We start from the raw sequence: 16154 nt of genomic DNA, 5'->3' as shown, positions 1-16154 counted from the left end.
AACCAGATCATAAACCGAACAATGTAGAATTTTTAATTTTCGAAGTACATCCACTAGTCATTCTGTCACTGAAGAATTTCAAAACGTGAGGGAGCATCACCGTCCTTACTTTATACGGAGCAAATAAAGGCCAGTCAGTTGAACAGACTCTTCCTGGCTCAGCAGGAAGCCGTTGGCACGAGGAGGATGAGCTACTTAGGTCTCCTGACTCATTGCTCCTTTATTCTTCTTTCCAGAATCAGGCAGACGTCCTTATTTCTCAACACTCTGAAAAACCTGGAACTGAAATCCATGTGAATGAAGGCAGCACATTGTGGAAGTGGTGGGGTTTGGTTCTAAATGGGCATCGCCCTCAGAGAGGAACGTCAGATCTGCTGAACAGAAAGCAAAGCCTTGGCCCAGCCTCACCCCTTCCAGCCAGAGACGAGATCGAGCTCATCCATGGGGCCTACAAACCCTGGAGGCCCACCAAAAAGATCCCCAGATAAAGGTGGGTCCATCCAACGAGAAGGAACAGCAGTTGCAAGGCAAGGTCACCAGGCAGGTGGATGGGATTGAGTAAGCAGTGCTGGGAGCAAGAGGTTAGATGTCATGGCTATAAATAGTGCCCACAAAGGCATTACAAAAATCTAAGCCCAGCCCTGAAGTTGTGGCTTAGAGGAATGTGTGCAGCAGCTGATAAACACAATTTCCTGGCACGGTGCCGACCAAGGGCGTCTGGGCTTGAATGATGCCGCACCACTGAGCCCACTGGGGAGGCCGAAGAAATGGCTTTGGGGACACGCTGGCTGGGCTTCTGAGGGACACCACGGCCACCTCTCACAGGGCTGTGTGAGTTCATGCACATAAGGGCTCAGAACGAGGTCTGTACATTATAAACACACTGTCGACGTCGGCTGTTTTTCCAGAGTGATTTTGACACGCGTCCACTCAAATGAGCTAACGTTTCCCTTGCAACTGACTCACTGAATGAGAATTAGCTCTTTTGCCAACATGTGAGATTCCACCTGGGTCCTCGGCCGAAAAGTCCAGCATCCTGTCTCTGCCCAGCGAGCACCGCCTGGCAGCCCGCTTCCTTCCCCCAGGGTGTCCACAGCCCTGTCCTCCCATCTCTGTCGGATGGGCACTTAAATCTCACTTTTTACCATCAACTTTTTACACACTCAACAGAGAGCAGAGTGAGGGCACAGGATGAAGGAGAGGAGAGAGATTTTTCAGTTTATCAGGAGGAAACCCCACCCTTGCAAATTGGTCTCTTTGGCCCCATACATCTACCCCGTCCAGCATTTTTTGTTGTTGTTGTTGTTTTTCTGAAAAATTTAATGTTCCAATTAGAGGTTCATGCATTTAGGTTGAAACATCCATGATGTCATTTGGGCCGCCCTGGCACAAGAAGGCCAAAGGGCGCTCACCTTTGTATTCTGCAAGGCACACGCACTCATAGCCATTAACGAGGTCCCTGCAGGTGGCAGCGTTCAGGCAAGGAGCCGACAGGCACTCGTTGTATTCCTCCTCACAGTAGAGGCCGTGGTAACCTGAAGGGCAAAGAAAAAGACCTGCAGTCACTTGGGTTCCATCAAAACTCACTCTGGATGGGCCCACATGAAAGGTGGCAGGCTAATCATTGGAAACATGGCAGAGACAGACGGGGATTTCAAGGAGTTGAGTCCCCTGGGGTACAACTGAAATGTGGGTTTCTGGGAAGCCTATGAAGAGTCTGTTCTCATCACCCTTTCTCATGATCCCAAGTATCAAAGAAGTGATCCCACTTATCCACCAGATGGTCTCATCACCTCATAGTGTCCAATGGCACCAGTGACCCGGAGACCAGGGGCATTGAGTGCATCTGCTGTGGCCACAGGAGATGGGGGCAAGTGCAGCAAGGCCTGCAGCACAGGAGTGACAACTCCTTTCGAGGATGTGGACCACTCCTCCTCCAGTCAGAGAGCCCTATCTAGCAACCACAGAGAATTTTCTTAAAAGGGATCCATGATTTTCCTTTGCTCTTCAAGAAGAAAGTCAGCTAAAAAGGCTACACTAAAATCACTGATAAAATGTGGGGTAGTTTTTTTTTTTTTTTTTTTAGTTAAAATTATGATTATCTCGGGGCACCTGGGTGGCTCAGTTGGTTAAGCATCTGACTTCTGCTCAGGTCATGATCTCAGGGTCCTGGGATCGAGCCCCGTGTCAGGCTCCCTGTTCAGTGGGGAGTCTGCTTGTCCTTCTCCCTCTGCTCCTCCTCTGCTCCCTGCTCATGCTCTCTCTCTCTCAAATAAATAAAATCTTTTAAAAAATAATTATCTCAATTACAATATTTTAAGTTGCACTTTAAAATTCTAGTTATTAAAAATAGAGTAAGAGCAGTGAAGAAAAAGAAACCAACGGTTTCTCAAGAAAGATGGCTTTTGCTGCATTTGCAACACAGGTGTTTATTCTAAAGGACAAGAAGACAACATTCTTTGAGATGCACTCATGAATGTTATACTGTTTTTAACTTTCAAAACCATGTGTCAGTGCCAATTTGCAGTGAAACCGAGCCATTTTTTTTCTGGCCCTGTCCAAACAATGAGAAACACGTGAGTGCTTTCAAAAATCACCCTGCCTGTGTTGGTTCTGAATTCAGATAAGCAAAAAAAAATAAACCCTTTCTCGAATGTGAACTAGAACTAGTAGTGGTTCCCCCCACCCCAGCTTTCCGACTCATAGCCCACCCTCAGACTCAGAAAGTTCCATTAGGACATGCTAATGTGTTGAACTGTTTTGTTTCTTGTGCCTATCGCAAAAGTAGGTTAAGCTCCTATCTGCAGTATTAACAGAGCACTTTTCAAGTTTGTTGCCATTTCAGTTGTTTTGGAACTGCTTTCCAAAATTGGGCAGTGATAAAAGCCCCTTTGAGGAGACCTTGACCTACCTGAGACAAACAGGCCACGGTTTTCAATTCTTCCCTCTTCCCCTACTTTTTGTAATTTTAGAGAAATATTTCCTATTACTCTTCATTGGTAATTTGATCATCTAGATCAGAGTTTCTCAACTGACAAGCAATTTTGCCCCTAGAATTTGGCAATGCTTGGAGATACCTTTGGTTGTCACAGTGAGGGTGGAGGGGAAGGGGACTGCCACTGGTATCTAGTGTAAGGATGCTACTAAACATCCTAGGAGGCGTAGGACAGCCCTCCATGACCAAAAAAAGAAAAGAAAAGAAAAAAACATTCGGCTAAAGTGCTAACAGGCTAACAGAGCCAGATATGGAGAATTCTACTCTCGATTAAGGATCAGCAAACTAGCTCACAGGCCAAATACACCCCAGTCTGGTTTTGTAATTAAAGTTTTATTGAGACAGAGCCACAGTCATCCATCTATGTATTGTGTGTGGCCACGTTCCCACTGCAATGGCAGCCTGAGTAGTTGCAACAGGGACCATATGGCTTGCAAAGCCCAAAATCCTTACAAGCTGGCCTCCAAGAGAACAAGTTTGCTGACTCCTGATCGCACCTCAACAGAAAATCTTCCTTTTTTATAAGAGTTTTGGATATTAACTCCTTATTAAATAGTTTGCAAACATTTTCTCCCATTCTGTACTTGGCTTTTATTCAGTTGATTGCTTCCTTTGCTGTGTTGTTTTTTAGATAGAGCCTCACTTGTCTATTTTTGCTTTTGTTGCCTGTGCTTTTGGGGTCATATCCAAGAAATCATTGCCAAGACCAATATTATGAAGGTTTTCCTCTATGTGTTCTTCTAGGAGTGTTATAGTTTCAGGTCTTACATTTAAGTCTTTAATCCGTTTTGATTTGGGTGTGTGTGTGTGTGTGTGTGTGTGTGTGTGTAAGGTGTAAAAGAATATTTGTATAGCCAACAGGTACACAAAAAGATGCTCAACATCACTAATCAGCCAGGAAATGTAAATCAAAACCACAATGAGATATCACATGACACTTGTTATAACGCCCATTATAACCACCCCTCCCAACACACACACACAGAGAAAATAGAAAGTGCTGGCAAGGATATAGAGAAATTGGAACCCACATAAACTGCTGGTGGAAATGTGAAATGGTGCAGCCACGATGGAAATCAATATAGAGAATCTCCCCAAAATTAAAAATAGGCCCGCCTGTGTGGCTGAGTCGGTTAAGTGTCTGCCTTCGGCTCAGGTCATGATCCCAGGGTCCTAGGATAGAGCCCCATTTGGGCTCCTTGCTCAGTGGGGGAGCCTGCTTCTCCCTCTGCCCTCTGCTCCTACCCCCTGCTCGTGCTCTCTCTCTCTCTCTCTCTGTATCAAATAAACAAATAAAATCTTTGGAAAAAAATTGTGTTAAAAACTTGAAAATAGAACCATCATATGAATAATAATCCCATTCCTGGATTTATCCAAAGTAATGGAAAACAGGATCTTGGAAGAGAAATTTGCAGTCCTATATCCATTGCAGCATTATTCACAATAGCCAAGAGGAAGAATCAACCAAAATGCCAATCTACAGATGAAGATGAATGGATAAAGAAAATGCAGTTTATACATACAATGGAATTATTGTTCAGGCCTTAATAAAGGGAAGAAATCTTGTCGTATGCTATAACATGGATGAACCTTGAGACTGTAAGCTTAGTGAAATAAGCCAGTCACAGAAAGACAAATATTTCATGATCCCACTTATATGAGGTATCCCAAGTAGTGAAACCCATAGAAGCAGAGTAGAATGATGGTTGCCAGGGGCTGGGAGGAGGGGAAATGAGGAGTTTCTGGCCAACGTATGCAGAGTTTCAGTTCTGCAAACTGAAAATGTTCTAGATATCTGCTGTATGACAATGTGCATGTGTATTATGCCCTTAAAATTTTGTTAATAGGGCAGATTTCAGGTTATGTGATTTTTCTCACAATTAAACTAGATGTATAATATATAACTTACATAGTGAGTTCATTGTCTTTTGGCTTCTCAGTGTGGAGCAACAGTTGCAAGGAGCATCTTTTCAATTGTATTTGCTCTCCTAGCAGATCCTTTAAAAATCACTTGGAGGAACAACAGATAACCCTACAAGCATCGTTGACCTCGCAAGTGAGGTGGTGTTTACACAGACAAAAATCAAAAGCAAATTTCATGAAATCATCCATCATTGTTTTCATTCTTTGCAAACTGTATCATTCTCTTCTTTCACTAGTAACATGACAAGGAAATGAGGACATCATTTTACAGAGATAATTAAGCTGCTGATGTTTTTCTTCCTTGGGGAAAAAGAAAAAGATAAAGGTTTCACTTTCTGAAACTGTTTTTTCAGAGATGGTAACATTTCGACATCTTCGTGGAAATGTCAAGGTACCCCTTACACTGGGTGCCAGAGAACCTAAATTGGACTGTTTGGATAAAAAGGCATTCCTTGCAAAATAGAGGGCTTCTGTGAAAATGAGGCTGCTACCCCCTGCTAGTAATTAATTCGGGCAAACAAATTAGCTCAGGGCAGTATGCCCAGGGTCTAGGAAAATTAGGCTAGTCCAAAGAACTTTTTAAAATAAAACAAAAGATCAGAAGGGTGAGATCAGAGTACCGATTAGGGCACTGATCTTCACCATCACCGCTCCCCTACTTGCTCCTGAATATTCGACTCCAATATTCCTTACATTGACAGAACACAGTGATCAACTGGAGGTGAGGAGCGAGAGTGGTCAAGACGGCTGCCACGTTTAGGCTGAGTAAGTGCAGGATGTTGCCATTAACACGACCAAAGGAACAACAGGTTTTTGAGAAAGTTGACCAGTTGGATTTTGGACATGTTTTAACTTAGGGTTCACTTGGGGAGGTCCAGGTGGCAGCTGGAAAAATAGGCTTTAAGTGCGTTGAAACAGCACCTTGGGAATTAGCGGCCTTGAAGTGGTGTTGAAGTTTCATCAAAGAAAAACTTTGGAGAAGAAACAAGAAAGGACCAAGGTCAGATCTACATGGATGGGCAGGTGGAGAAAGAGAGACCAGATCAGGACACTCGGCAAGGATAAGGCAAAGCAGAGGGGGAAAGCCCAAGGGCAGCAATGTCATGGGAGCCAGGAGAGGGAAGATCAAGGAGGGTTATTCAAAGGCTCTCAGGAGTGAAAAATAACAGCCAGATTAGAAGATGAGAAAGTCATCAGAAGGGTGCCTGGGTGGTTCAGTCAATTAGGCACCTGACTTTGGCTCAGGTCATGATCTCAAGGTCTTGGGATCAACCTGCACTGGGCTCCACACTCAGTGAAGAGTCCCCCTGTCCCTTTGCTCCTCCTCCTACTCATGCTCTCTCTCTCTCTAACAAATAAATAAAATCTTTAAAAAGAAAGTCCCTGGAAAGTCACTTCAAAGTCATATCTCTCCATGGGAGCTAGACTGCCCTGGAGAGGTTGTTTTGAAAGTTGGGGGAGAGGAGGGATTGCTTGTCACACTGATTGGGGGGTTCGACTGGAATTCAGTGGGTGGAGGCCAGAGAGATTAACCGTTTTGTAACGTCCAGGATACCCCTGCACAACAAACGATGCCCTGGCATCCCTCACCACTTTGGACAGTCCCATCAGAAATTCACGGAGGTGAAAACCCTGTTTTGTAACCTTCCAGGCCTAGAACTTAATAGCTTTACATGTACATTTACATTTACAGTTTTTATGATTCGCTGAGTTTTCCTGGAATGTAACTACTGGGTAAATCAAGAGAAGATTGTACCAAGAGTGGTTCACCACTTTGGAAAATCACTTTACAAGAGCAACAGCTCTTGAGGAACAAATCACCAACAAAGCACACGCGCATCAGTAAACAAAACAAGACAAAAATCCCTTCTTCAGATAATTTTCTGACAACACTGTCAAAAGCTTCTCTCACCAGTTACTTATCACAACACTTCACTGATTTCACCACAGCCCTTATAACTGTCTGAAATCATATTTCAACTTCTATTCTTGATTATTATTTCTCTTCCTCCACTAGAATATAAGCTCGAAGGCAGAGGCTATGATTGCTGTGTTCACAGCTGTACCCACGGTGTCTGGTATAGAAAACATGCTCAAAATAGTTGTTGAATCAGCACCCAAAGTGCCACTGGTTAAACCAACACACATTTAAGATGTGCCTACAATGTGTCAGGAGCTCCCAGGTACTGTGGATACAAAGATAAGTGGCAGGGCTCTACTTGCTAGAAGCTTATAATCTAATAGCATGTTAGTGCTGTCCGCTTTGTATCAGCTCCTTTACATGTGCTAACTTGTTTGATCCTCGTGACCACCCAGAATGATGGGTAGGACTAGTCCCAATGTGTAGATGAGGACTTAAGAGTCAAAGAGATAAAGAAACTTGCCCAAGGACACACAGTCAACCCTGTGTTCTTCCTACTTTTGCCAAGAACGTCCCCAGAGTGCATTACCTAGTATATCAGCCTGCAAGGGCTGCCATAACAAACACCACAGCCTGAGGGAATTAAACAAATTTATTTTCTCACAGTTCTGGGAGCTGGCATTCTAGGTCAAGAGGCCAGCGGGCTTGGTTTCTCCCGAGGCCTCTCTCCTCGGCTTGCAGATGGCCACCCTTCCCCCTGTGTCTTGTCTCCATGTGGCCCTGTCTCTGTAGGCACACCTCCCCGGTGTCTCGGACAGTTATGAGAAAATAGCCATATTGGTTCCTACCCCATCCTTAAGACCTCACTGAACCTTAATTAACCTCTTAACCTCTTTGATGGCACTGTCTCTAAATACAGGCACCCTGGCCAGAGGTTAGGACTTCAACATATGAATTTGGGAGAGACAAAATTCAGTCTCTAACACCCCAAAATCAGGGTTTGTCAACCACAACGATATTGACATTTTGGATCAGATCATTCCTGGTGGTTGGGAGCTATCCGGTGCATTGTAGGATGTTGATCCCTGGCCTCTCCCCACTAGATTCCAGAAGCCCCCACCTCTCCCCAGTTGCGACAACTAGAAAGGTCTCCAGGCATTGCCATATGTCCCTTGGAGAACATAAACCCCCATGGAGAACAAATGTCCTAGACCCTTTTTATAACATAAGAACAATTTGAGGAGATTGCAGAATGTGTAGGTTTGAAATTTTCATCGTGAAGAGAGTAAATTCATTGAGAAAAAAGGATTCTGGGAGCAGAACTGAGGGGCTCATCTGTGACTACGGGTTTAATACAATACCAGCCTCTGGGTGACTTCCTCCAGCAGTGAAAGAATATGGATACTCGAGTCATCTGGGGCTACCCAGATCTGAGTACCAAACAGATGGAATAAAGAGAGGAGAGAAGAGTGAGACGTGTAGGCTTCCAGTTATGAACTAAAGAAATCACAGGGATGAGAGGCACAGCAGAGGGAATAGAGTCAATGATACGGTAATAGTGTTGTGTGGTGACGGACGGCAGCTACACCTGCAGCGAGCACAGCACAGCACAGAGACTTAGCAAATCACTATGTTGTGCACCTGAAATTAATGTAACACATATGTCAACTACGTCTCAATAAAAATAAATAAGTAATCAGATAGTTAGATAGAGACCTACAAACATAGAAAGGGAAGAGAGGTCAGAAACCCCACCTGGTGATTTCCAAGCTACTGAGAACCCCCATGTGTTTCCTCCCATGAAGACCAAGGTCCTACACTGTTGACTGACATCAAAGGCACAGTGAGCCAGGATCCTACTCCCCAGGGTCTGAGCTGTTCTAGAACACAAATGCCACCTCCAGGTCTGACTCTGTCCACTGAAAGGCAGGGCTTTCTGCTGCCTTTTCTTCTGCCGCTCTCTCAATGCCGCCCCAAGACAGCACCACTTAAATATTAATCTTAACATTAGAGAGGCTCTGGCCCCCCACTGTGTCTATCCGACAGCTCTTTTCTCCCCTTGCCCATCACAGCTCACTCTGAAAATTCCCCAACTGGGGGCCTCCGGTTGCAACCAGATGGCTCTCACACTTTGTGCAACTAAGTGTGGCAATTTGTCCCTAGGTAGCCCCCTCTGCAGGGCTCCCTGTGCTCACAGCTGCCTCAGAAAAAGCAAAGGGCCCCTTCAAAAGACCACAGTGATGTGTTCAGAACAACAGGGAGGCCTCATGGCTCACTCCCCCAGCGCAGGCCAAACCCAAGGGGAGAGTGAATCTGAAGTGCTTGGGGTTTTGTTGGTTTTTTGTTTTATTTTAAGGTCAGACTGAAGTGACTGGGGGAGAAGGGGGGGTGGTTCCTTTAAGGGCATGTTGCAACTCAAAGGATGCTTCCCCTCATTCCACATTGCATGATAAAATGTGGAAGCCCCAACTCCCTGATTCAAGTCTAGACCACTTCCTGAGAGATCCAATCTTCCAAACATTCTCTCACAGTAGTTAAAAATGTGGGCAAGAAAGGAAACAATCCTATTACATTAATAATGTGATTGTGAACTCTCAAATTCCGGCTAAACTCACTGATCGTCACAGAGACCCTTCGGCACCATGGAGCGATGGGCAATGCAATCATTTTATTGTGCAGAGAGCTTGGTTTCTGGAAAAGTGTGTGCGTGCGTGCTTGTGCGCACACACACTAGTGTGCACTCTATCACTCTCTCTGCTGATACAATCATGATAGGAATCTTTCTAAGAACAGGGGGAAACAATGTAGGTATGAATCCCTGCTCACATTAATCCTACCGAGGGTTCCAATGGTCTGTTCTAAGCAGACCTGCCAATGTTAGTATCTGTACAGACTCCCATGGAGCAATTATATTCCTGTCACACGCACATACATGCACACACTCACACACACACACACACACACACACACACACACACACAAGAAAAAGGAAAATGTCTGCAAACAGGAGGAAGTTGTATAAGGAGCAGAGCATAACCGGCTGCTGACGCTGCTTCTTTCTTTATTCCCTAATTTCTCATCCTTTCATTGCTGGAGGCACCTGAGCCAGAGAGAAAATAGATGTCAGAAGACCCAAATCAATCAATGTTTCCATGGCTGTGGTTCTTATAAACATTCCATCGGAATGGCCATACATAGAGGCTGAATTAAAGTTTTAGACTCTCAAGCCTCCCTATTATTTATATGCTGCTGAGCCATCTATGCATCTGCACGTCCCTCCCTGGGCTTCTGAAAAAGATGGATAATGGAGAGTCGGGCTGTAAGTCAGATCCTAACAGTTCACACAAGGAGTTTGTCTCCCCATCCCCGCAGGCTGCCGCTGTCTGCACAGTAATTTGGTGAAGGCTGGCCGTGCTCCGGGTCTCCTGTTTGCCTCTTCGATTGATTCATTCTTTAATGCAACATATGGTTATTAAGCGCCTCCTATGTGCCAGGCACGGTGTGAAAATAGATGTAATACCTCTGGTAGGCGCATTTAAAGGAGACAGACACCAAGCAATCATCCAAATAAATGTGCAACCATAACTGGGTGAGCATGAGCAATGTGGGGGTCTGGGGTGCCAGGAGGAAGGAGAAGTGGGGGGGCTGGCCTTGGCCGAGCTCCAGGAAGGCTGCCCTGAGGAAGGGACAAGAAGCTGACAGGTGGGTTGTGGGTAGGTGCCAACAAGGTGGGAGGCACCCCGGGAAATTCAAGGCCGGAGAGGCAGTGGGTGCAGGAGTCCCACGGTCAGGGGGAGCCAGCATCCTGCGGCTTGTTCTAGAAATGGGCTGTGGTGTACCTGGGAGCAGAGGGCAGAGAACAAACAAGAGGTAGGCGGCTGTCGGACCAGGTGATACCTTCAATGGAGGGAGGACAGGGGGTGAAAAATCAGGTGAGCCTTTTAGAAAAATCACTCTTTCAGTGAATGGGGGAAAGACCATGGGGAGAATAAGAATCAGTTCTGAGGTATGGCGATCACCCCAGGGCAAAGAGGGTCGGGATGAGGGTGGTGGCAGGACCAGCTAGAGGGTCACTGTCAAGAGCCACATAAAAAGTAAAACAGCAACACTCATAAGACATAGGATGTGGAAGGTGAGAAAGGGCAAGGACGAAGGTGGGTCCCAGCTGCCTGGCTTGTCCTATGCCGAGATGCTGTGACGCCTTTCAGAAGGAATGAAGGAACTGATATTTTTCGGGCCCCCTGCCAGGGGCCAGTTTCTGTCTTAGGCACCTTCCGATACGAGTGAATCTCATTCACACAGTGGGGCTGGGGTAGGGAAGGGATCGGGATGGAAAGCCAGCAAAACCACCTTCTAGAAGTAGATCTTCATCAAACAACAGGCATGAACAGTTTCTCCCAGAGAAACGGAAGCAATATGAAGAAAGAACATCACCTGATTTTAATGATAATCTGCCCTGGTACCAGACTGACCAGGACTGAGCTAGGTACTAAGGGGATCTACTGCACGGTAGCTAAAAAAAGAAAGGTTTGGGGTTAAAAGACCCCAGAAGTCCGGAGAGGGAGGAAGCAGAGAGGAGCAGAGCAGAAAGAGGAGGAGGAGTGGGGCACAGAGGGAGAGGGGAAGGGGAAGATGGGGACCCAGAGTATCAAGGGGAGGGAGAAGGTGCACAGAGATAGAACACCTAAGAAGATGGAGAGGAAGAGAAACTGGCGCAGATGTGATGGAATTACTAAGGAAGTTGTGGGTCCCCTGTGGAGCCACATCGCCACCTGGTGTAGTGACCAAATGACCAACTGACCTACAGGACCCCAGGCACTAGACCACAGTGTCTTCAAGAGCCACCAAGACAGTGCAGCATTGGAGGGGGCAGTGACTTGAACATTTGTGTGAAGAGCCACTGTAGGAGTCTCACCTTTCAAGGTACCTTTTATTCAAATGAAATGGATTTGACACCACTTTCCTTCACTAACCTCTTTTTGTGACCCAGTTGGTGAGCCCTGAGCCATCCAGTTACCACTGGCTCGATGCCAGCATGTGACATCTTCCATCAAGGAAATTCATGGGCGTTTGTGGCATCATCATAAAAGGAGGGCCCCCGCCCCACCCCCAGGAGGACGCGCACTTGACATTTCACCTGAAGTGGCAATACCCGGAAAGCATCCAGCACAATGCCTGGCATGTAACACATACCTAATACATAACGAATGTGGCACGCGTCCCCCTGGCCTGCTGACTGCAGAGCAAACCTGATTTTAAAAGACAGCAAAGGTACTAGAAATCTGAAATAGGTGCCCACCTCGAATGTGCCACAAAGGCCCTATGGCAGCATCATCCTGAGCCTCTGCTTCCCGTGGGCAGCGAAGGCCACCTCCCGGAAAAGCACAAATGGCTCTGCACTCCCACAACTCATGAGCCCAGATTTCATGCTCAGATGCTCAAATACCTAGGGTTTTCTAATATGAAACAGAGTCTGTTTACATCTGGCTTTTTAAAAACCTATCTCTTAGCCTTCCCCCAGCCTCATCCCCTGAGGCTCCCCTCTGCTGGATCTGGTTTCCTGCCTGGGCAGTAAAACCTTGACTCACAGCTCAAACTTTGATCCCAAATTCCATATTTTCTCTTTAGCAAGTGTCCGTTCTCTCCCTTTCTGAGCACACAGGTTGGGGAACGTAGAAGATGCTCAATCCCAGGGAGTGAACTGAATTTGCTAGGAAGGTGGAATCGTAGTGTAAAATGACCTGTGCTTAAATAACTACAGCAGTTGTTCTTTTCTTTGCAAATAATAAAAATGCCTGGGAATAGGTATCCAGAAATCGACAGTGTTTGTCAGGCAGTGAAATTAAAGGATGATTTTTTTATATTTTAAGTGTGCATGTTCTAATTTTCTAATTTTCCACACTGAAAATACATTACCTATGTAACACGAGGAGAAAATATCACAGATGCTTTTACAGGTATTTTACTTGTATCATCACAATTCCAATCATGTTGCTGATTACCGAGGGAAACAATACCCATGCTGTGTGTCTACAGCTGTTGGGGCAGAAGGTAACTGGTAACATTAAGAAAAGGCTGACTTTATTAAGGGTAATTTTTAAGTGAAGGAGCATATGGAGGGAAAAGATCCGGTCTTATTCGAAGACTTTTTTTAAAAGTTTATTTAAGAGAGACCCAGAGACACAGACAGAGGGAGAAGCAGGCTCTCTGCAGGGAGCCTGATGTGGGATTTGATCCCAGGATCCCAGGATTGTGACCTGAGCTAAAGGCAGACGCTCAACCACTGAGCCACCAGGTCCCTGGAAGAGAAGACTTTTAAGACACAAGAAATAACCATCATAAGAAGGTGCACTGCTAATAAAACTTTTTAAAAGGATAATTGCATCTTTTGACATACAAAAAAAAAAAAGAAAACCTTTTGAGATGGTAAAAATTTTATAACATCTCTGGGTTTATTAATAGAGTGTAAATCATCATTAATCCATTTGTGAAGGGAAAAAAAAGTCTTAAATATACAGTAAAAAAGCAAACCACCAGTATTCTGAGCTCCAGCCTTACAAATAGTTAGCATTTCCTCCAAAAACATTTAGGAACAAATGACAGAATTTATTGTAGCTGGATTGTGACAATGCTCAAGAACTCAACAGTGAGCCTACCTAGACAGAAGCACTTGCAAACCAAGGCTTGAACCTGTCCATCATCTTGGGGATTTTTCTCTGTTGTCTAAGTGTTTCTAGAAGTCTTCCCTCGGATTTACCTTCTGAACTAGGTCACAAACCAGTCACGTGAAAAAAAAAATTCCACCTCTGTCATTTTTTTAGCTTTGTCTTTATAAATTCTTTTTTCATGATGCTTTTGGCCACTAGAGGGTGGATTTTACCTACGATCTAAGCCAGATGAACTAAGAGGGAAAAAAATGTTACTCAGGAGTTTAACAAAGGAGAGGCAAAATGAAGCGATGTTTTACAAAAGGGAAATGTGGGCACAAGGGGATGCACATATGTAAAGAAAAGATATTTCCTTTACTAATAAAGCTTAACATTCATGTATTTCCTTACAGCTTACAAAAACTCACCAGGATATCTTCTAAATGTAGCTACCGTTAAAATTATTCCTATAACACTATGATTAAAGCACTAAGATCCAAGATTGAGTATAATGACAAGCTCATATTTTCAACTTTCATTTTAAAAATCATCATGGTGTGTGTCTCCTCATAAACAAAATGTTTTAATGAAATAATCCTATGACCTCATCTGACTAGCATGTTTACAAATACCCATAAAAATGGTGTGGTAGATGCTTGTGATAAAGAGAATGATGAAGAGATTTGGGGGGGAAAAAGTAGGCTCAAAGCCCTCATTTTCTAGAAGTTGCTCAGTATGGAATGCTCCCAGACCCAAAGGGCACCGCTCAGGCCAACAGGGAAGCATCGGGAAGAAATCACAGATTACATTTCTATGACTTTACTTTGGAGAGAAAATAAATCTTAGATGATTATTTTCTTGCAAGTATGTATATGAACAAAAAAGAATTTCTAAAGGTAAAAGTACAGGAAAGTTTTTTTAATGTTTCATTCCTTTTAACTTCTTTCACAAGCTGTCGCTTAAATTTGATTTTAATTCACTTACTCAATTATCACCAACTATTCTTTGGAGGTGTTTGCCCTTGAAAGGGCTTGTGTCTGCTCATCACGCTATACCAGTGGTTCTTGTCGTGTGATCCCAAGACCGGTAGTATCAGTATCACCTGGAAACTTGCCTGGAGATGCAAGTTCTCGGGTTCCAACCAAGACCTATTGACTCAGAAACTGTGAGTGGAGACCAGAACCCTGGTTTAATAAGCCCTCAATGTGATTCTAAGGCACAGTGAAGCCGGAGAGCCATTGAGCTTATACAAAGCATACAACATCTCCCACAACCCCTGATTCTCAAAAGGGCAGGAAGTGTAGGAGTTATCTATAGCAGGTGCCAGATGTGGCACGGTAATATTTTTCAATATCTCTGGCTTCCCTTCAGCATATCAAGAAAACAACCACAAAACACGCAGTCAGAACATGTACCAGTCACAGGCATATAAATAAACCAACATTAAAATCGGTCAGATGACCTACTAACCAGAGATGCATAGACTAAATGAAACTATACTCCTCTCCAATTTGCTTAAGGGAAGAAAGCAATGCAAAGGAATCCCAAAGTAATTAGGGTACAGAAGTGGCAAAAATTGGGGATCCCTGGGTGGCTCAGCAGTTAAGCGTCTGCCTTCAGCCCAGGGCCTGATCCTGGAGTCCTGGGATCGAGTCCCACATCAGGCTTCCTGCATGGAGCCTGCTTCCCCCTCTGCCTGTGTCTCTGCCTCTCTCTCTCTCTCTCTCTCTCTCTCTCTTTCTGTCTCATGAATAAATAAATCTTTAAAAAAAAAGTGGCAAAAATTTACTTCTCCTTATAGGACTGGGAGTCATATATGTCTAATCAGAATGTGGAATTTAAGAAACAAAGGAGTAAAGGAAAAAGAGAGAGAGGCAAACCAAGAAACAGATTCTTAACTATAGAGAACAAATTGATGGTTACCAATGGGGAGGTGGGCAGAGGGATGGGTTGAATAGGTGATGTGAATTAAGGAATGCACTTGTGATGAGCACCAGGTGTCGTATGGAAGTGTTGAATCACTATATTGTATACCTGAAACTAGTATTACACTATATGTTGGCTAACTGGAATTTAAATAAAAACTTTTGAAAAATATGTAATGGCTACACATTTTGTATGTTAGCCCTTACACTTTATCACAGAAATTCAAAATATGAAGTAGACACACATAAAATAATTATTAATTAAGAGAGGAAAAAAAGAAATCTATTGAGAAAAGTAACCACCAGAACTGTACCTTGAGGCAATTGGATTACAAAGGAAATTTCTAAATGCAATTGAACTGGAATCAGAACTCAATTAATTTGAGTAAATCATGAGTTGTGTTCCTATTGCTTCTACTGAGTGATCATTAAGGATGCCTAAAAATAGGGCACTTATTCATTTAAGACGTTATAAAAGCAGTGAAAAATCAAAAGTGTAGATCCTAGTAGAATATGAATATAAATAATCGAAAGCAGAAAATAAAACATCCTTGAAATAAAGCAGAGAAAGGCTCAATCTATACAGACTTGTGAAGAAACTGTGAAGTAAGGAAAGAATTGTCTCCTAGACATTCCTTAACCCTCGAGTAAGCAAGTTCAGTGGGACCTCATGTTTCACTCAAGCCATCGGAACTGCACACCATTTTTATTTTTCAACTATCCTCCTTAAACCCATTTAAGGAATGAGTTTAATAAATATTTATTAAACTCATTCACATTTCTCACATATGATTAAGGTGATT

General features: G+C 44.0%; 1 protein-coding gene across 1 annotated transcript in view; it reads right to left on the bottom strand.

The window, feature by feature from the left end:
* Positions 1-16154, bottom strand: part of DNER (delta/notch like EGF repeat containing) — a 314162-nt gene that overhangs the window by 36830 nt on the left and 261178 nt on the right. Inside the window, exon 9 of the mRNA XM_041768293.1 lies at positions 1413-1535. Within this exon, the coding sequence (XP_041624227.1) occupies positions 1413-1535 (123 nt within the window). The remainder of the gene's footprint in view (positions 1-1412; positions 1536-16154) is intronic.

Source organism: Vulpes lagopus, chromosome 8 (genome assembly GCF_018345385.1).
Source record: "Vulpes lagopus strain Blue_001 chromosome 8, ASM1834538v1, whole genome shotgun sequence".
NCBI lineage: Eukaryota > Metazoa > Chordata > Mammalia > Carnivora > Canidae > Vulpes > Vulpes lagopus.
Note: the sequence above shows the minus strand (reverse complement) of the source record. Positions and strands in the feature narration are given on the sequence as shown.